This window comes from Malaclemys terrapin, chromosome 1, assembly GCF_027887155.1.
Source record: "Malaclemys terrapin pileata isolate rMalTer1 chromosome 1, rMalTer1.hap1, whole genome shotgun sequence".
Lineage (NCBI taxonomy): Eukaryota > Metazoa > Chordata > Testudines > Emydidae > Malaclemys > Malaclemys terrapin.
Genome location: NC_071505.1, coordinates 181,914,764 through 181,937,533, shown reverse-complemented (window position 1 = coordinate 181,937,533; position 22,770 = coordinate 181,914,764). Strand labels below are relative to the sequence as shown.

At 39.3% G+C, this 22,770-nt stretch overlaps 1 protein-coding gene across 2 annotated transcripts in view; it reads right to left on the bottom strand.

Moving 5' to 3' along the window:
* The window catches only part of NCAM2 (neural cell adhesion molecule 2), a 529,484-nt gene that overhangs the window by 181,172 nt on the left and 325,542 nt on the right, over positions 1 to 22,770 (bottom strand). For both annotated transcript variants that reach the window (XM_054047466.1, XM_054047474.1), the window contains exon 8: positions 11,634 to 11,779. In XM_054047466.1, the coding sequence (XP_053903441.1) occupies positions 11,634 to 11,779 (146 nt within the window). The remainder of the gene's footprint in view (positions 1 to 11,633; positions 11,780 to 22,770) is intronic.

The window sequence follows — 22,770 nt, the reverse complement described above, 5'->3', positions numbered from 1 at the left end:
GAAAAATGTTCAGTCGAAAAATTCTCAACCAGCTCTTACCGTAAAAAAAAAAAAAAAAAAAAAAAAAAAAGGTGGGGGGGAGGCTTATTTCAAGTCTGAATTTGTCTAACTTCAACTTCCAGTCACTGGATCTTATTATACCTTTGTCTGCAAGATTGAAGAGCCCTCTATTACGAAATATGTATTCCCCATGTTAGTATTTATAAATAGTGATGAAACAGTCCTTAACTTTCCCTCAATAAGCTAAATACATTGAGCGCCATGAATCTTTCACCTCAAGGCATGTTTTCTAATCATTTAATCTTCTCCAAACTGTCTAATGTTTTAACATCCTTCTTGAATGATGGACACCAGAACTGGACACCGTATTCCACACCAATGCCAAATACATAGGTAATATGACCTTTCTACTCCTGTTTATTCCTATTTATTCATCCAAGGATCACATTAGCCTTTTTGGCCACAGTGAGCTGATGTTCAGCTGAATATCTACCATGACCCCCAAGTCTTTTTCAGAGCCACTGCTTTCCTGGATAAAGTCCCATATCCTGTAAGTATGGCCTATATTCATTGTTCCTAAGTGCATACATTTATATTTGTCTATATTAAAATGCATATTGTTTGGTTGCACCCACTTTACTAAGCAGTCTGTATCAGTAACCTATTATTTAACACTTCCCAAATCTTTGTGTTATCTGCAGACTTTATCAGTAATGATTTTATTTCCTTCCAAGTGATTGATAAAAAATGTTAAATAGCATACGGTCTACAACCAATCCTTACATTACACTATTACCTTTATCTACCAAACCTGTAATATCATCAGAAATAAATATCAAGTTAGTTTTGGCAAAGTTTTGGGGTCACTGCAACTCTGACCCTTTTGTGGCTTCCTTGGAAGCACCCCCACTAAATCTCTGGCCTCCAGTTGTCACCTCTCTTGGGGTGGGAACCAACATTCCTCTTCCTCTAGAATGGGGATGTAGGCTGCAATTTCTCCTGCCCTTCACTGTTATCACTTTAGCAAGCCTGAGGTTACTCCAGCACTTGTGGTCCTGTTATCTTCCAAGGGCTATGACAGGTTTTACCAGTGACCAGCCAGACTTCATAAAGCAAAGTATTTATTTAGAACACAAGCATTAAAGATAAAATATAACTTGAAAACAATGAACAGCTTATATGCATGCCTGCCTTACCAGTTGTCACCCATCTTCTATATGGAGATTCTGGTAGATTTCAAAGCCTTTCAACCTTTCCAGCAAGGTTAGACTCACAGATATTAAGGCCAGATGGGACCATCATGATAATCTAGTCTCAACTTCCTGCACATAGTACGCCATAAAACCTCACCCACCCACTCCTGTAAAAGACCCATAACACCTGGTTGAGTTACTGAAGTCCTCAAATCGTGATTTCAAGACTATTTCCTCTTGGTGAAAGTCTCATGTCAGTTCTAAGGCTGAGTGAATGTGAATGCTTTTCTATAGCAATCTTCCCATTTTATGCATTCTCAATTCTTTGTCTGCTGGGACTCCTGAACCCACTCAAAACCAGTATATGTAACTTTCCACAAGGAGGTGCTATTTCTGCAGTCTTATTTATGCATCTGTGGATTTACAGTAATTGCCCCCTAGTTAGCTAGTTTCTGATAGTTCATTCACATTAGGTGACTTCCTCTCAGTTGCTGCATTGCTTATCATATTTCAAGAAAGATGTTAACCCCTTCAGTGGGCAACAATGCAGGATAAGAAGGAAAACTGACTCACATTTCATTCATAAAATTAAATCAGATGTTTCCCAGTTCTCCACAAATTTGACAAGATCTGTTTTTTATAAACCCATGTTGATTAGCATTAATTATATTCCCTTTTTAAATTCTTTATTAATCAAGTCCCCCATCATTCATTCCATTATATTTCCCAAGCTCAATGTCAGGGTGACAGGTATATTTACCCTTTTAAAAGGTCGGCACATTAGCTTGCTTACTCTCCTCTGGAATTTCTTCAGTGTTACAAGACTTATTTCAAATCAACACTGACAGTCCAGAAAGCACCTCATCCAGCTCTGTTAAAACTCATCAGTTATCCCTCAACTGTTATCTACCCAGATAACTCAACCTCATAAGATTTCTGGAGGCTGCCAGAGTCCGGAATGACTGAATGGAGGCCTAGAGGCTGGAAAAGGAGCTGTCTGGTGTGCAGTGATTGGGACAGGTCTATAAATCCGACAACGAGCTGCTGTGCAGCTAAGTGGGTATGGAGCAGACAGGCCCTAGAAGAACCACCAATGCACAAAGATCTTGATCTTCATCTATCATTTGCGGTAGACCACTGACCAGTCACATTAACATGATTAACTAGGGTCAAGAAAGTATGAGGACCACAGAAACCCTAGAGCAGCCAGCTACAATCTTTTCTATGATTTTTCCCCCAAAAAACATTTTGGACATATCAAAATTAGCAAGATTGTCAGCACCAAGAGACAATTTTAAGCAGACATCACACACTAGCTTTCTTAAAAGAAACTAGGACCCTGCAATCTCAGAAGGAACTGTTCATTTCAAACATCAATAAACTCACACTCCACTACTACTGTTGGCTAGCCAGGAAGAATATGATACTATTCATAGGTCATGATAGGGGCACTCCTGAAACTTTCAGAAGCTTAGACAGTCAAATTAGCCACTGCTACAATAAACTCAGCCTTTACTCCTCAAGATATTGACTTGCCTTTCTGATAGTTGACTGCTCAGTCTAGATCTGAGCAATATGATGTATAATGTAGCAGGAAAACTCTTTAGAGAGAAAAAATGCAATCCAGTAACTGAGTGTCAGGAACCCAGATTAAACTAAACTATGCACCAGCTGAAACTGTGCTTCACAGATGCTATGATGGTAAAGGCAACATAATCTATCCTCACCTTCTGCATAGGCATAGCATAAAACTTCAAAACTCTTTACATCACAATTGTTTTAACTCAACATTAAACATTTCCAACCAATGCTGTAGCATATTTCTATCACTTCTTTTGTCAAAGATCTTTTATAAAGTAAGGTGATCTATGAGAACAAATCTCACAGAAGGGATTCAGGCACCACTATATGTTGACAGTTGGGGATAAAAGATTTGTATCAAGTTCTAACAAAACAAAATCAGTGGTATTTCAATCCTCTTCCTCTCCAGGTTGCCCGGAAGTTCAATGACCCATCAAACTCATAAGAACATAAGAAAGGTCGTATCGGGTCAGACCAAAGGTCCATCTGGCCCAGTATCCTGTCTACTGACAGTGGCCAATGCCAGGTACCCCAGAGGGAGTGAACCTAACAGGCAATGATCAAGTGATCTCTCTCCTGCCATCCATCTCCACCCTCTGACAGACAGAGGCTAGGGACACCATTCCTTACATGTCCTGGCTAATAGCCATTAATGGACTTAACCACCATGGATTTATCCAGTTCTCTTTTAAACTCGGTAATAGTCCTAGCCTTCACAACCTCCTCAGGTAAGGAGTTCCACAAGTTGACTGTGCACTGCGTGAAGAAGAACTTCCTTTTATTTGTTTTAAACCTGCTGCCTATTAATTTCATTTGATGACCCCTAGTTCTTGTATTATGGGAATAAGTAAATAACTTTTCCTTATCCACTTTCTCCACATCATTCATGATTTTATATACCTCTATCATATCCCCCCTTAGTCTCCTCTTTTCCAAGCTGAAGAATCCTAGCCTCTTTAATCTCTCCTCATATGGGACCCGTTCCAAACCCTTAATCATTTTAGTTGCCCTTTTCTGAACCTTTTCTAGGAGACCACATCTGTACGCAGTATTCGAGATGAGGGCGTACCATCAATTTGTATAAGGGCAATAATATATTCTCAGTCTTATTCTCTATCCCCTTTTTAATGATTCCTAACATCCTGTTTGCTTTTTTGATTGCCTCTGCACACTGCGTGGACATTTTTAGAGAACTATCCACGATGACTCCAAGATCTTTTTCTGACTTGTTGTAGCTAAATTAGCCCCCATCATATTGTATGCATAGTTGGGGTTATTTTTTCCAATGTGCATTACTTTACATTTATCCACATTAAATTTCATTTGCCATTTTGTTGCCCAATCACTTAGTTTTGTGAGATCTTTTGGAAGTTCTTCACAGTCTGCTTTGGTCTTAACTATCTTTAGCAGTTTAGTATCATCTGCAAACTTTGCCACCTCACTGTTTACCCCTTTCTCCAGATCATTTATGAATAAGTTGAATAGGATCGATCCGAGGAACACCACTAGTTTCCCCTCTCCATTCTGAGAATTTACCATTAATTCCTACCCTTTGTTCCCTGCCTTTTAACCAGTTCTCAATCCATGAAAGGACCTTCCCTTTTATCCCATGGCAGCTTAATTTACATAAGAGCCTTTGGTGAGGGACCTTGTCAAAGCTTTCTGGAAATCTAAGTACACTATGTCCACTGGATCCCCCTTGTCCACATGTTTATTGACCCCTTCAAAAAATTCTAATAGATTAGTAAGACACGATTTCCCTTTACAGAAACCATGTTGACTATTGCTCAACAGTTTATGTTTTTCTATGTGTCAGACAATTTTATTCTTAACTACTGTTTCGACTAATTTGCCTGGTACAGATGTTAGACTTACCGGTCTGTAATTGCCAGAATCACCTCTAGAGCCCTTTTTAAATATTGGCATTACATTAGCTAACTTCCAGACATTGGGTACAGAAGCTGATTTAAAGGACAGGTTACAAACCTTAGTTAACAGTTCCGCAACTTCACATTTGAGTTCTTTCAGAACTCTTGGGTGAATGCCATCTGGTCCCGGTGACTTGTTAATGTTAAGTTTATCAATTAATTCCAAAACCTCCTCTCGTGACACTTCAATCCATGACAGTTCCTCAGATTTGTCACCTACAAAAGCCGGCTCAGGTTTGGGAATCTTTCTAACATCCTCAGCCGTGAAGACTGAAGCAAAGAATCCATTTAGTTTCTCCGCAATGACTTTATCATCTTTAAGTGCTCCTTTTGTATCTCGATCATCAAGGGGCCCCACTGGTTGTTTAGCAGGCTTCCTGCTTCTGATATACTTAAAAAACATTTTGTTATTACCTTTGGAGTTTTTGGCTAGCCGTTCTTCAAACTCCTCTTTTGGAGTTTTATGTAATCCTTTTTGTATGCATAAAACATGGTTTAATTTCAAATTTACAAATTTTTGGAAATAAACCTCCTTTAACTATAAATATAAGTTTTCAAATGACAAATCACTAGGATATTCAAGCTAGTTAATTCAAGACTGAGGGATATTGTTTGTACTGTATCCATGTCTGTGATGTCTGGCAGATTCTGTGAGTAAATACAAATAGTATTGTTTTGTAATAGGTTGGTGAGTCTTTTTTTGTGCGCGCGCGTGTGTGTGTGTGTGTGTGTCTAAAGAGCTCTTAGCTAAATTTATTAAACCAACTGAACATGAGCTCCCAGAGTGGTGATGTGGCAAAGGGGGCTAATATGTTCCTTGGATAAAGAGGAGACGATCAAACTGAAATATGGAGACACTATATTTGTATATGGCATTGGGGCGACCACTACTGGAATAGTGTGCCCAGTTCTGTGTCCACTCTTTAAAAAAGGATGTTGAAACACTGTAGAGTGTTTGGAAAAGAGTTACTAGAATAATTTGTTGTCTGCAAAATATGCCTTACACTATGCTTCATTTATATAGCTTATTAAAAAGAAGGTAAAGAGGCAACTTGATCAGTTATTTACAAAGAGAGGAGACACCTGATTTTAGAGAGCTCTTTCTTTTAGCAGATAAAGACATAACTCGATTTAATGGCTAGAAGTTCAAGTCAGCCAAGTTCAAACTGGAAATAAGATGGGGACAATTAATCATTGGCAACAGATTACCAAGGGATATGATACATTTTCCATCAAATGGAGTCTTTCTTTGAAATATGTGATGTTTTTTCTTTAAAAAAAATGTTCTAATTCAACTGCAGGCTGTTGGGCTAGATTAAGGATTCACTGGGTGAAATTCTATGGCTTGTATTAGCAGGATGTTGGATTAAATAACTATAATGGTTCCCTTGTGTCCTTAAAAATCTATGAAGAACTGTGTGGGTCAAACAGTGGAAATAACAGAGTCTGTCAAACAAACAAAATCAAAAGCAAGGAATATCTAAGCCTGCCACAAGCACTCTTAAATAACCCCTGTTGTGCCTGCCTACTGTAGCACACATTTTATCAGAAGATCTTAAAACAACTTAATCATGAACAATTATGTTCCTTTATTTATAGCCTAATGATGCATTCTAGTCCACCGTCAGGGTTTCCTCCCAAATCTGAACTTTAGGGTACAGACGTGGGGACCCGCATGAAGACCCCCTAAGTTTATTTCTACCAGCTTAGGTTAAAAACTCCTCTATTCCTTGGATTAAGTAACGCTGCCACCACCAAGTGATTTAAACAAACATTTAGGGAGGGCCACTTGAAGCCCTACCTTCCCCAAATATCCCCCCCAGTCCCTACACCCCTTTTCCTGGGCAGGCTTGAGAATAATCCCCAAAGCCTCTACACCCCCTTTCCTGGGGAGGCTTGAAAATATATCCTCACCAATTGGTACAGGTGAACACAGACCCAAACTCTTGGATCTTACAACAATGAAAAAAATCAATCAGGTTCTTAAAAGAAGAATTTTAATTAAAGAAAAGGTAAAAGAATTACCTCTGTAAAATCAGGATGGTAAGTACTTTACAGAATAACAAAAGACTCAAGAACACAGAGGATCTCCCCTCTAGGCAAAACATTAAAGTTACAAAACCAGGTATAAACCTCCCTCTTACACAAAGGAAATCACAAGCCAAAATAAAAGTATGCTAACGCATTCCTTCACTAGTACTTACTAATACTAATGGAGTTGGATTGCTTGCTTTCCTGATCTGTCTCCGGCAAGCACACAAAACAGACAGACAAAGAACAGACAAAACAAAGCCTTCTCCCTCCTCCCCAAGATTTGAAAGTATCTTGTCCCCTTATCGGTCCTTTTGGTTAGGTGCCAGCCATGTTACCTGGCCAAGAGGGATTTTATAGTACTGTATACAGGAAGGTTGTTACCCTTCCCTTTATATTTATGACAACACCTATAATGCAGGTACAGTTTTGGTTGGTTTGTTTATATAGGACAGGGGTCGGCAACCTCTGGCACGCAGCTCGCCAGGGTAAGCCCCCTGGTAGGCTGGGCCCCCATTGGCCTGGGACGGCGAACTGCAGCCAGTGGGAGCCGCGATCAGCCAAACCTGCCGACGCGGCAGGTAAACAAACTGGCCCAACCCACCAGGGTGCTTACCCTGGCGAGCCATGTGCCAGAGGTTGCCAATCCCCGATATAGGATATACCCATTATATTTCCTTGTCATGACTGGATTCTGTCCTGGCTACCCTTCCACCACGGCCGTAGTGCACTAATGGGGTTACACCTAAAGAGACTCCTTGGGTAGGTGGAAAACTAAAGGCTTTGTGGGCATCACAGGCCAGTCTACTGGTTTTCCACACATACCTTCAAGGGGCCTCTTGAATGGCTATACAAGCTGAGGAGTTAAAAAGGGACCACATTTGGTTTCTCAGTATATTTTAATTGTACTGTATAACATACATATCAATTCAGTTTCATAGTAATTGTAGTGGTCTATTTATATATTTTGAAAAAAAAACAATTAAATATTTTAATGTAAAATAAAAAAGTTATCACAAGTGTAAGCTACTTACTTGATAAGGCTTTTGCACTGTAATTACAAAACTGGACTGAGTAAAAGGGGCAGCAAAAGCTTGCAATAAAGGCTGAGGAACTAGATATTATACTCTTAACAACATTTGCAGCTTAAGAATCTATATATGAAGACCAAATTCATTATCAGCTCTAATATTTTAAAGAACTACTTTCGATAGTTTGAACACAAATATGTTTAATGACATACATTTGTAATAATATAGGCTTATCTACTTAAACAAGAGCTTTATTCAAAGCCCATTCAGCTCAATATGAGTTCTTTACATTAACTTCCATCGGCTTTGGATTAGGTCCTAAGTGTCTGTGTAGTGTGTTAAATAATTGTTTTTTTAATTATATACATATATATACACATATACATATACATATATATATACACATACACACACACACCACTTGTGCTATTGGCAATTTTAATATCAATATGTTTCACACTTTAAAACATTTTTATACTCTGGGTTCTAAATATTACTGATGGAATCTACAGTTGTAATGTTCCCCATGAAATTTTTAGGACCTAGATTTGATTTGCAAATGCTGAACAAGAAGTTTTAATATTTATTTTCAAATAAATGATTCATCTAAATAAAAAATGCTGAGCAACCTTCATATTTTAAATTTATTCTCGGTTATTCATTCTCAATTACAGATAATTCAATCAGATTGGAAAAAAACTACTGCACAACAGTCAAAACTCTATTTTGGGCAGAATAGTGGATCAAATTAAAAAAACTCCACTTAGTAACTTTTTTTATTTTAAGATTAGGTTCTGCCAAAGAGGAGGGTACCACATCCAGAAACAACCAAAAATATATGGCATGCACCAGTATTCTTCTTCTTACTATTATTGAGAAGAAATAGTATAAGAGTCATTACTGAAAAACTTTATTTTCTCATTCACGTTCAGCTCATCTAATAGCATGAAGTGGAACAAGCAGAACAAGTTAAGAACTACTGCCCAAGAGTCACATTCTAGCATATATTGGGTTGATTTTGTAGCCCAGAAGCCCTGTAATCTCATTATACATGTTTGTTGACAAATAAACTTGGTGAAAACAAATGCTAAAAACGGTGGCATCTTTCCATTCTTTTTTTAATGAGAAACAGATGACTAGTCTGACAAATATTACAAATGGAAAAATGATACTGTCTATTGAGAGACTTTAATATGTAGCTAAATGTACTTCTTTTCTGGTACAGGCTAAACTGGCTAGTGATATAATACTCCTATCATTTCCAAAGGAAGGAAATAGCTTTATTTATTTAAAGTTAGCTAACAGCCACAATGTCCTACTTGCTAGCAATACGAGACAATTGAGACAATTTAGCTAGAGTCTTTCAATGAGAGAGAAATCTAATTGGGATACATACTTGTGCCCACAGTTTGTGAATGTGGAGCTGATGTGCTTAAAGCTAAGCTAGTGATTATACCACAGCAGTCTAGGCCAAAAAATGTGCTAAATTTAAAACTAGTGACAATCACATAAGTGTCCTCTATTTATATGTGCTAATATTTTTCAAAGGAATTAGAACTTTTGAAGTAAAGTCATAATATGCATTGTTGCAATGTATTCCAATATTAGTTTTTAGCCAGTAAAGATCAGTGACAGAGTAGGCTCACCTCACTTACAGTGCAGGTAGCTCCCTGAACAGACTAAATAAATACTACCCACAAAGCTGAACAATAAATTATTGGGCTCAATGCAGGAATTATTGGAGACATTTTATAGTCTATGCTATGCAGGTCAGAATTGTTGATCATAATGTTTCATTTGGGTGTTACAAGTACCGTATCTATAAAAGCTCTTTTTTAAAAATAAACTCCTTTTTTAGGATACAATCTAAATGTAAATGTAAATGTAAACAGATACAGAGAGGACACACCATTGGTTACGAAATTTCCACCATGCCACTGTAATAAGGTTCAAATACAAGTGAGTTGGGGAAGGTATAAGTAAACTCCAAACTGAATAGCCAAGTTTCCAAGCCGGTAACTTAATCTCTGCCCCATCAAATATTGTCCGGATGAGCAATGAATGAAGTAAGAGGGACATTCAATGGTAAAAGCAAAAGGCAATTGTACAACCCTCTTGAATCCCATTTCTTTTGACCTTTTATGTGCAGTGTGTCAAGCATACAAAAGGTAGCTGAACTGAGTTTGTTCATAACTACCTTTTTAGATTGTGCATCAATCTAAAAAGAAAGAGGTGCAACATGGATTAATACTGACACACAGAGTTTTAACTTTCCACACAATGTATGGAAAGCATAATACTGTATGAAATATAGGGAAATACTTAGGGCCAGATTGCACAAAAAGTTATCAAACTATTAATGGAATTTATTTGAGTTCACTGGTTGATATGGCAAAGCTATCCTAAGGTACATTCCAACACCAGAAATTTTGCCCTTTGTACATGCAATAGAAGGATGCTACCATTGGCAAAATTTAACTCAAAATATTTCAGTTGGTCTTTTGCTTCTGTTTTAATTTCTATTTCTTGGAAAGATTATGATATAAAATTGCAAATATTCATCTATATTGTTTTATTGAAATGGGAACATCTCATCCAATCAGAGTGCAGGGAGTAAAGGAAGGGCCTCAAGCAAAGCCCACTTGACATCAATGAAGGTAATTCCATTATTTTCTTTTCACTTTAGATCAGACCCTTGAGGAGGCAAAAATGTGCATTTTTCTTCCATTCACTAATTCCCTGTACACTGTTTGGCTCTGGGAGAATCTGACTGGCAGAATCACTGTACGGTTATTTTTCAGTAATGGTATTATGGATACGGAAATATCTCTAACTTGAGTGGCTACTACAATCCATCTGCTCTGCTTCCTGTACTCAATATTCTCATTTTTGCCACCAATCAAGATGCCATCTCACTCCCTTCAAATGAAGCAGAGAAACTCCAAAATGTACATGAAAAAAGAAAAAAAATACCAGCAAGCAAATAGCATTGTGAAACCACTGAAAGGGACATTTTTGAATATTTGACTCAGTCCCCTCCTGTAGCCCTGCTCCTATTGCAATCAGCTGAAGTCTTGCTGTTGACTTGATTAGGGGTAAAATTATGCCTTTTTTCTAATACCTGTCTGCCCTTCACCACTCCCCTCCTGCACAGTTCTTTGTTCCCACAATAACTGTCATCTATTTATGTTTTTGTTTATATCGGAAGAATCTTATCCTTTCCCATCCCATTCAGTTATGAAAGAAAACATGGTAGAAACAAATGTATTGTAGTTATAGTGGGGTGAAGAGTCTCTCTGAGCTGTAAGAAGGAAAGTTGGGAGCAAAAGAAAAAAAAATGAGGAGAAAAGAATAGATAAGAGGAGTAAAGAAAAGGTGCAGAAGGTTTAGACCGAAGTTTCCGAAAATGTTCTTCATTTTGGCTGCTTCACTTTTTGGGTCCCCAACTTTGGACACCTACAGATCGATTTTCAGAAGTGCTGAGCACCTAAAGCTCCAGCTAAAGTGAATGGGAGCTGTGGGAGTGCCGCACCTCTAAAAATTGGGTTCCACATGTCTCAAGATGGGCACCAAGAAATTAAAGAACCCAAAATAAGAGGACACCTTTAAAAGTTTAACTCTAATTTTTGACAGTTGGACTTTTAATAATTTGACAGCATATTTTGTTTCATATTTTCATTTATTTTTTTAGGATTTTTATACCACAGTGCTATGACCTTGTAAACATAAGGGCATCCTCCAGTTCTAACATATGCCTGTTAATTGTTTTCTACATTAGTTTTCAATTAAAAAAAACAACAAAACAAATGACAATACATATTTAGACTTATCTCTAATCCTGTAGAAACATACATGAAATGCTGGTTTACCTTGTCACCTTCAGAAAAAGTTATTCCATCGATGGCTCTTTTCCAAGTAATTTCTGGGACAGGTTCTCCTTCTGCCTCACATATTAGTGTTGTTTGACCGTTTTCAAATGTGGTTTCATTTTTAAGATGTATTATCTGAGGCTGTACTGTTAAAAGTATAAATTATATTACTCATTGTGCATCAGAAACATTAAATAGCAGTATATTTTTAAATGTCCTTTTTGTTTTAAAAGTTCATTCATGTTTAGTCCATTGGGATTATCAGCAGCACTATTTCAAAATCCATGAGACAACACAGCAAAATGAACTGCATAGTGGGACTTATTTTTTAAAACAATGTAGGTCAAAATTGAACACAGACCTTGCATTATTAACAAGTTAAATACATCCTATGAAAAAAACTAACCAACAAATAGCATTAACATAATATTAAGGCAGAGAAATCAAGCACTCAGGTGTGCAGACATGAAATGTTCAAGTTGAAATCTCAACTTTACTTCTGCTCCTTTGTACTTATGCCTTAAAACACTGATATTGAAATGATCCCGAGTTTGAGGCCTGCTCTACACTTAAAATTTAAATTGAACTAGCAGTGTCGCTCAAAAATTCACATGCTTGAATGCCACAGTTAAGTCAACTTAGCCTCCAGGATAGACATGGCTAGGTCAATGGAATAATTATTTCACTGACCTAGTTACTGCAACTTAGGGAGATTAATTACCTTTATTGACAGAAAAAGCCATTCTATTGCCGTAGGAAGAATCTACCTATGGGAGTGTGGCTGTGCCATGGTAGTACCTGTAGTGTAACCATACCCTGAGATGGCTCAGATATTAAGACAGACCAATGCCCCTATACTACATTAACTTTGAATCAGTCTAAACCTTTTAGCCTGCTGAATTTAACCTTTCGTAACTGCAAAACTATTGAAACAATTTTCTCCAAACTGGTGCCCTGATCCTGAAGAGATCTATGCAGGTGGACTCTTGACAACTGGTAATCCACATGGATGCCAGGGTCCATATGCACGGATAACATTACAGAACCAGCATTTACTAATGCTAAATTATTGTGTGCTAAAGCCTCAGTCAGAATACAAGTCCCATTGTGCTTGGTGCTGTAAAAACAAAGTTCCTGGCCCAAAGAACACATTTTAAAAAGATAAAAAACAAACATACAAAAATAGACAAAGGTTGGGGGAAAGAACATATGAGCAAAATGATTAAGATAAAGATGGTCAAACATCTTATTTCCATTTTTTTTCTATATATTTATACTATTATTAGGCTTTTGCTCAGTCTTCCACACACAAATCATCTTGAAGCAAAGACTAAAGCATGAAAAATTTTAGCCTGATAGTTGAATAGTTTAGAAAGAAATGTGTGAGAAAATTGTTTCCAAAATTATTTCCATGATTTCCCCTAACTATAGTGGCCCCTGCTGTCTATTGCGACCATCCCAAACAGACTCTTTTAAGACAAACACAAGTGGTTATAGTGGTGACATACACCGCTGTGTCAAGTATATTTGACAAAGCTAACAAATTTCAATACTCTAAACCAGGGGCTGGCAACGTTTGGCACGCGGCTCACCAGGATAAGCACCCTGGCGGGCCGGGACAATTTATTTACCTACTAATGCGGCAGGTTCGGCTGATCGCGGCCCCCACTGGCTGCAGTTCGACGTCCCAGGCCAATGGGGGCGGCGGGAAGCCGCAGCCAGCACATCCCTCGCCCGCGCCGCTTCCTGCCGCCCCCATTGGCCTGGGACGGCAAATCATGGCCAGTGGGGGCCGCGATTGGCTGAACCTGACGCATCAGCAAGTAAATAAACTGGCCCGGCCCGCCAGGGTGCTTACCCTGGTGAGCCACATGCCAAACGTTGCTGACCCCTGCTCTAAACATTTACTTATTATTTTGGGACAAAGTCTATAGTCTTACCCTTGGTGTAACCCCAATGAAGTAAATGTGATTTCATGTGGAACAAATCGGTGAAGAATTTCACCCATTATCTCTCTTTCCTGTTTATTAAATTCAGTGACCACTGGAACAATACAAGACTGTTTCATGTTAAAATTTTAGATATGGAACTACTCATAAATAAATTAATAAATAAATACATTTTGTTTCTACTAAGGATATTTGCATCCATGCAGGAAGAAGATAAGACATGGTCAAAAGTTTAGGGGCATAAAATAGGAGCAGATCTCTAATATTACTTCATTTTTATCCAGATTTTCTCAATTTGGTTCTCAATTCAAAATGTGGTATCTATGTGAGAACCACTGAACTGCATGTCATACATTCTACAGTATTAGTAGCTGCTGTAAAGTCAGGGCTTAAGTCAGTTTCCCATAATAAAATCCTGATTTCTAACTCACATATTCACGCACAAACCAAATCCCCCTCCAAAAGAAACAAATTACACCAAAATTTTACATGGTACCTCTCATCCCCAGAACAGGGATTATTTTTAAGTTAAGAAAATAATTAAAGTGAGTTGTAAAATTACAATGTTTAAAAACTTTCTATGCCAGTAAAAAATTGAAGATCCCCCTAATTTTTCTGTCTCATCATAGCTCCAGAAAGGCTTATGTTCAGAAGTACTTGAGTGCATCAAACATTAATTAATTTACTTTCACAACTTGCCTGAGAGATAGGAGAGTATTAATATTCCCATTTTACAGATGGGAAAACTAAAACACAGTATTTTATCTAATGCCACCAAGTAAATATGTGACAAAGCCAGGATAAGAACTCAGGATGAGCTCTGATTCCAAGCTTAGGCTCATTCCTTCAGACCACACTGCCTGAGGTGCTGAACCTCCACAGCTCCCATTAACTTTGGTTGCAATTGTGATTCTGCTTTAGACAACTTGCCCATATAGCATCATAAGGGAATTCTGCTGCAGATCTAGGGACCAAAAGAAGTTCTCTTGGATGGAAATCAACTACCTTAATTACAAGACTATCCTTTCTCTTCTTACAGTCCTTTGGTTCATTCTCTTCCCACATTCCAACTTCCAAAGTAAATGAGATGGGGTCCTCTAGCCTTATTCACTACACAATCCTGGTTCATTCTCACAACTCCATCAATCTTATATATTGAATAAGGCAGGGGTTCTGTTGGAAAAATAGTGTGTGATCATATAACTAAAGGTTGTGCCTTCATGCATATGGAACAGCAGGCAAATTTATGGTTGTCCTAGTCACCTTAATTTTGGCCTCTTTTATGTTTGAATATTAGACTTTGCAACTTTAACATTCTTTTAAGAGATTGTAGTATCTTGCATGTAGTCTTTTCCTAGGTTTTTTTTTGCTGTTGTTATTAAACAAAACTCAAATTGCATCCTGTAGAACCATAATGACCCTCCCATCGGTCCACAGCACAGACCTTTACCAATTGAACTAAAGGAATAACCAACAGCAGCAATATGCTGTTATCTTCAGTATAAACCAGTCACTATGTGACACATTTTACTATTGGTCTGCAAAAGTATTTGTTAGACAGGAGAAATATATCAGATTGTATTACTGGCTTAGGAGGGGAATGCTGTCCAGTGGTTACAAATAGCTAAGCCAAGTACCCAGAACTACTTCAGCAAAGCCGTGCCACTAAGTGGGTGGATAATACTTACCTGCTTCTTAAAGTAAGCACTAGGAGGCCTTGGCCAATAACAAGAACCATGAAGCGCACAGAAGTAACACCAATCAGTGGAAGAACTGAGACTAGAACTCATAATTTCCTCTTGGCCACTGACACAGTGCATCTTGGCTAGCCCAATACTGCCAGTCGTAAGAGTTCAAAACTTATGAGTCAAAGCCAAAAATGAGAGATTGTAAAAAATTATAAACTGAAGTGGGGGACTTTTTTCGACTCCTGTCTCTGGACTTTTTACTTTTTAGGTGAAGTTCCCACTGCCAATATCTATATTTCCTTTCTGGTTGAAAATTCAACCTTAAGTGTATACACAAATATGCCCTCCTGCCCCACAATACTACTGAGAGGGTCGGGAGTTACTCTCTTCTAACTTCTATGGCAGGAGACATGCCATTCTATTGCTCTCAAAATTCTGGCTCTGTCACCCTCCTGCCTCCTTCCCCACCCACCAGCCCCTTCCCATCACAATCTCTTATTCTTCCACATTTTCCAAACGTGCTCTCTTTATGTCTAAAAGTACCTGATCAAGTGATAAACATGGTCTAGCTGCCAGGCATGTCCAGTATCATTTCAAAAAACTGGGTTCAAACAAGGCTTCATTTTCTTGCATCCAACAGACTCTTTACCATCCCACCACATCCCCCTGTCCCTCTTTATGCCCCAGTCTCCATTCCTGATCCTTCTACATTCCCTATCACGATCTCTACTCACATTCCTTATACCCTCCACATCCACCACCCCTGCTGTGCCTCATCTTCCAGATCCCCACCTCAGTTTCATGTCCTGCATTTGAACATTCCCCTTTCGTACACCTGAATCACCTGTATAGTGACTAAAGGGCCACACTCTTTCTGAATGGCAGGCTGGCTTTTGCCTCATTGGAAACAATGGGACGTGGTGGCCACCTTTACTAACCGGACAGTCTCTACGCAAAAGAATTAATGGACACAAATCTGACATCAGGAATCAAAATACTCAAAAACCAGTGGGAGAACACTTTAACCTGTCTGGTCATTCAGTGACAGACCTGCGGGTGGCTATATTACAACAGAAAAACTTCAAAAACAGACTCCAATGAGAGACTGTTGAGCTAGAATTGATATGCAAACTAGACCCAATCAACTCCGGTTTGAATAAGGACTGGGAATGGCTGAGCCATTACAAACATTGAATCTATCTCCCCTTGTAAGTATTCTCACACTTCTTATCAAACTGTCTGTACTGGGCTAGCTTGATTATCACTTCAAAAGTTTTTTTTCTCTTAATTAATTGGCCTCTCAGAGTTGGTAAGACAACTCCCACCTGTTTATGCTCTCTGTATGTGTGTATATATACCTCCTCAATATATGTTCCATTCTATATGCATCCAAAGAAGTGGGCTGTAGTCCACGAAAGCTTATGCTCTAATAAATTTGTTAGTCTCTAAGGTGCCACAAGTACTCCTGTTCTTCTTTTTGCGGATACAGACTAACACGGCTGCTACTCTGAAACCTTTACTAAAGGAATCCTCGCTTTTATCAGCTAACAGTGTAGGGAAATGGTGGCCATCTTGGCTGAGGGCAGCCTGTGGCTTCATTCCCATTGACAAGAATGAGAGATGATGTTCATTTTGGCTAAGGGCAAAACTGCATCTTTGAAGATAGAAGAAAATCATGTTAAATCTCAAAATAATCCCCATCTACCACTCTCCTATTCCTTTTCTATAGGAAAGATATAAAGCTTGATGTTCATCGACCACAGAGCTAACCTTACAAATTTTGTCAAGTATCAGAGGGGTAGCTGTGTTAGTCTGAATCTGTAAAAAGCAACAGAGGGTCCTGTGGCACCTTAAAGACTTAAAGTCTTCAAGATGCCACAAGACCCTCTGTTGCTTTTTACAGACTCAGACTAACACGGCTACCCCTCTAATACTTGACACCATGCAAGGCACTGCATTTAGCCGTATGGAATGGAAATCTATCAACCTCATGAAGAAACTTGCACAAATACAGACAGATATCATCTTCCTTTCCAAATGCAAATGGATGGACATCATACCAAATGGACTGAAGGTGAAAAATCAATTGCTATCTACATACTGCACTGACCACAGTGAGAGATTATGCCATACACTATCATAGAAACTGAGGAACCACCTGATCAGCATCCTATACAGCAAACAGGAAAACATCAACAAAGAGCTCTCCAACCTGGAGACTTTCATAAATAATCAACCCTCCACACAAATGGACTTTACTAAAATAAGACAGGAGATCTACATTACACACTTCACCTCTCTACAAAGGAAAAAGGATCGTAAGCTGTCTAAAATCCTACCTGCCACATGGGGCCAAAACAGGGGTACCCCTAACTCACCCAGCAATATCATCAATTTATCCAGCTACACACTCAACCCAGCAGAAGAGTCTGTCCTATCTCGGGGACTCTCTTTTTGCCCCAGCACCCCCACAAACATGATACAGTTCTGCGGTGATCTGGAAGCCTACTTTTGCCACCTCTGACTCAAAGAATACTTTCAAGATAATACTGAACAGAGCACTGATACATAGATACCCTCCCACCAACAACACAGGAAGAAGAACTCCACATGGACTCCTCCTGAGGGTCGAAATGACAGTCTGGACCTATACATAGAATGCTTCCGCTGACGTGCACAGGCAGAAATTGTGGAAAAACAACATCGCTTGCCTCATAACCTAAGTCGTGCAGAACGCAATGCCATCCACAGCCTCAGAAACCACCCTGACATTATCATCAAAGAGGCTGATAAAGGAGGTGCTGTTGTCATCCTGAATAGGTCTGACTACCAGAAGGAGGCCGCCAGACAATTCTCCAATGCCAAATTCTACAGGCCACTTTCCTCAGATCCCACTGAGGAATACACTAGGAAACTGCACCATCTACTCAGGACTCTCCCTACACTAACACAGGAACAAATCAACATACCCTTAGAGCCCTGACCGGGGTTATTCCATCTATTACCCAAGATCCACAAACCTGGAAATCCTGGATGCCCCATCATCTCGGGCATTGGTACTCTCACTGAAGGACTGTCTGGATATGTTGACTCCCTACTCAGACCCTACGCCACCAGCACTCCCAGCTATCTCCGTGACACCACTGATTTCCTGAGAAAACTACAATGCATTGATGACCTCCCAGAAAACAGCATCCTAGCCACCATGGATGTAGAGGCTCTCTACACAAACATCCCACACACAGATGGAATACAAGCTGTCAGGAACAGTATCCCTGATGATGACACAGCACAGCTTGTTGCTGAGCTCTGTGACTTTATCCTCACACACAATTATTTCAAATTTGGTGACAATATATACCTCCAGACCAGTGGCACCGCTATGGGCACCCACATGGCCCCACAATATGCCAACATTTTTGTGGCTGACCTGGAACAACGCTTCCTCAGCTCTCATCCACTCATGCCCCTTCTCTACCTACGCTACATTGATGACATCTTCATCATCTGGACCCATGGGAAAGGAGACCCTGGAAGAATTCCACCATGATTTCAACAGCTTCCAACACAACAAAAACCTCAGCCTGGACCAATCTACACGGGAGGTCCGCTTCCTAGACACCACAGTACAAATAAGCGATGGCCACATTAATACCAGCCTATACCGAAAACCCACCGACCGCTACGCCTACCTTCATGCCTCCAGCTTCCACCCCAGACACACCACACGATCCATCATCTACAGCCAAGCGCTGAGGTACAACCGCATCTGCTCCAACCCTCAGACACAGACCAACACCTACAAGATCTTCACGAAGCATTCTCAAAACTACGATACCCACACAAGGAAATAGAGAAACAAATCAACAGAGCCAGATGAGTACCTAGAAGCCTCCTGCTACAAGACAGGCCCAAAAAAGAAACCAACAGAACTCCACTGGCCATCACCTACAGTCCTCAGCTTAAACCTCTTCAACGCATCAGCAGTGATCTACAACCCATCCTGGACAATGATCCCTCACTTTCACAGACCTTGGGAGGCAGGCCAGTCCTCGTCCACAGACAACCCGCCAACCTTAAGCATATTCTCACCAGCAACCACGCACCACAGCATAACAACTCTAACTCAGGAACCAACCCATGCAACAAACCTCGATGCCAACTCTGCCCACATATCTACATCAGCAACACCATCACAGGACCTAACCAGATCAGCTACAACATCACCGGCTCATTCACCTGCACGTCCACCAATGTTATATATGCCATCATGTGCCAGCAATGCCCCTCTGCTATGTACATTGGCCAAACTGGACAGTCACTACGCAAGAGGATAAATGGACACAAGTCAGATATCAGGAATGGCAATATACAAAAACCTGTAGGAGAACACTTCAACCTCCCTGGCCACACAATAGCAGATGTAAAGGTAGCCATCTTACAGCAAAAAAACTTCAGGACCAGACTCCAAAGAGAAACTGCTGAGCTCCAGTTCATTTGCAAATTTGACACCATCAGATCAGGATTAAACAATGACTGTGAATGGCTATCCAACTACAGAAGCAGTTTCTCCTCCCTTGGTGTTCACACCTCAACTGCTAGCAGAGCACCTCACCCTCCCTGATTGAACTAACCTCTCCATACTGATTTATACCTGCCTCTGGAAATTTCCATTACTTGCATCTGAAGAAGTGAGGTTCTTACCCACAAAAGCTTATGCTCCCAATACTTCTGTTAGTCTTTAAGGTGCCACAGGACCCTCTTACAAATTTTGTGTGCCCGCCTTTTGTAGAAGTTATTCGGATTAGCACAAGAATATTTCCCTAAATTTATGCACGACAAACAATTCAATTTCCCCAAAGGGATGCATGTTCTAAACCTTACATGTAAAAAGCCTTGATCTTTACAGGTTCTACTATTCTAAATTTCATAAACACCTTCTTCTAGTGGGTCACTTTAGGAGGAAAACATTCAGTTTGACATTTTAGACACAAGGAGCTGACATTTAATAGACTTAACACTGATTAATATTCCTAGCTGACAATTATTATTAAGAGGAAGGAGAAAAGCTTGAAAGGGAGAAAAAGATACTATCTCATTGCCTTGTTTTTATAGGCCAGAAAATCATAATTCACTATTGACCTAAAGGTCTGCAATGTATTATGTTAGTTGGTTAACTTTTAATTATACAAAAAAATGAGAACTATGCATCTATGCCACAGTGAGGTACCAAGACTTCTGTGGATAGGAAAACTAGAACAGACTTTTAAATCTGTAAATGTTCTTTCTCTGATTGGACAAGGCCATTCTCAAATTAAATTGATACTTGCTTACAGTACTATTGATCAGACAAGCAACCAATGGAATTAAAGAATTGTGCTGCCAATCCAGGCATGCCACTAATGAAATTATGGAATCTTGGGATGCCAATCCAGAAAGGTTGAAGGTTTATGTTAACATAAACATAAATGCTTTTATTGTAAGTAAAGCACTTACAATAAAATGTACTAACAAGCTGTGATCTTGCTGAGATATCTGTCTGGAATGAAAGAAGATTCAGGAAAGAAAGGACTTGCACTCAAGCTTAGTTAAAGTGAAAATTGTTATGCAGAAAACAAAATGGACAGTCCCCTATAAGAAAAAAAAAAAAATCACAAATGGGACACTAACAAAGAGACTAAACATCCATCAGAGAAACAACCTTTAAAGGTAAGAAAAAATGTCTGTTGTCTGAGCAGTCAAGGTCAGTCACTAGATAAGCTCTATGTAGTATTTTATCAATACATAAAGGTGATATTATTTCTTCAGAACATAAAGAGTAATCTACAGAACGATAAGTGTCCGTCAGAAGTATTCATGGAAGATTATACAGAAGCTTTTCTAATCTGTGACACTAGTTCCATATCTTCCCATTTAAATAAAATGCTGGGTTTGTTTTTGTTTGCTTTGTTTTTATCAGCTTTTAGGATTCAGGTTTTCAAGCTTTTCTCTGCAAAAGAATGAGGGTTAGAAACTTTATTTATTTTTAAGATGAGATTCTCACATAATCAAATAACTCGAAGAGGTAGCACTTTAAGAAAAATACCAAATATTGCAAGATTCGTAATAAAAGTCACAAGACTTAGTAATACTGTAATGTTGTTGATTGTCCTTTTCTTTAATGTCTTCAAAAGAGCCCACAGTTTTACCCAGGGTCAGAAAGTTCCTGTAGGATCTTCGGACAAGGGGTTAATAAGACTCAGGACTAGGAAAAAGTTTAAGAGCAGAGACATTGCTGCTTCTGGAAAGAACTACCTCAAGCTAGCTAATCATAAAGATATAGCAAAACTGCAACCCCTTCTGCTTCCAGAATGGACATGAATTTGGTAAATATGCTGCAGGCCAATGAGAAGCCAAAGAAGAGACAGAACTACTTCAGATGCAGGTTCCTGAGACAGCATTGTAGGTTCTGAGGTAATCAGGACTTACAGATACACTTGTAAGGAAGGACTGACTTGGACAAATCTATCTTGAACCCATGGGCCATGAGGTAGAAGTCTCCTTCTGAGCAATTCTTCAATATCAAATTAAAACAGTAGGAATCTAAGACTTCCTCTTCTGAGAGCACTGGTATCACTGTCTTTATAGCAAGGCATACTGGACTGTAACATTTTTTATCTCTTTTCTAGGAGAGCGCGCGCGAGAGAGAGAGGGAGGCAGAGGAGTAATAGGGAAGGCAAGAGGTAAATTTAGAAAATGTATAAACTAACTATAGGTGACAAAAGATCTTAGCCAGCTCATGGAATTAGACAGGTTGTGTAGCAGGTGGCCTTGATGCTGAGTGGAATGAATTGGGTCAGTGGTAGTTAGAAAGATGCTTCTTACAGCACACACAGGCTTAGCCACTGGTCCCCCTGCCTCGGGTACAGAACACTTTTGCTTTGTGGGAATGATAAATACTTGAAATTATATTTAGGATATTGATAACTCCTTGGTGTGCAGAGTTCACTTTTCTCCTCTGTAGAATGCATGGAATTCTTCCTCTGGGTAGATTTGTAGTGTTTAATCAGGGAACTTCCATTGGGTATTGATAGGCCTCCTTTTCTGAAGTTTATTAACCAATTTAATACATACAGCAAAAACATTATCCATTTGTATCCACTATAAAGGCTTCAATCAGCATGGATGGTAAATCTGGAGATAATGAAGGAAGTGGGGGGGAAGAATCATGTTCCAAAGGGCACGTCCCATTTTAGAGCTACTGTAGCATATCTATTTAGTCTTGAAACCCATGGTAGCTGAGTCTCCTTCTTGCAAAATGCCTTCAGTGCAATGGGTTTGGAATATGTTGGGTTATGTCTAACTAAGGTAGAAAAGGAGATGGTAGTTGCATTGGCTCACTTGCCTGAAGAAATGGGGAGAAAGCAATAGCAGTAATATATTCTCTCCAACACTGCCATGCATCTCTTCTGCTAGAGGGCAATTGCCAGGAACTGTGTAATGGCAATGAAAGCTTTGCTA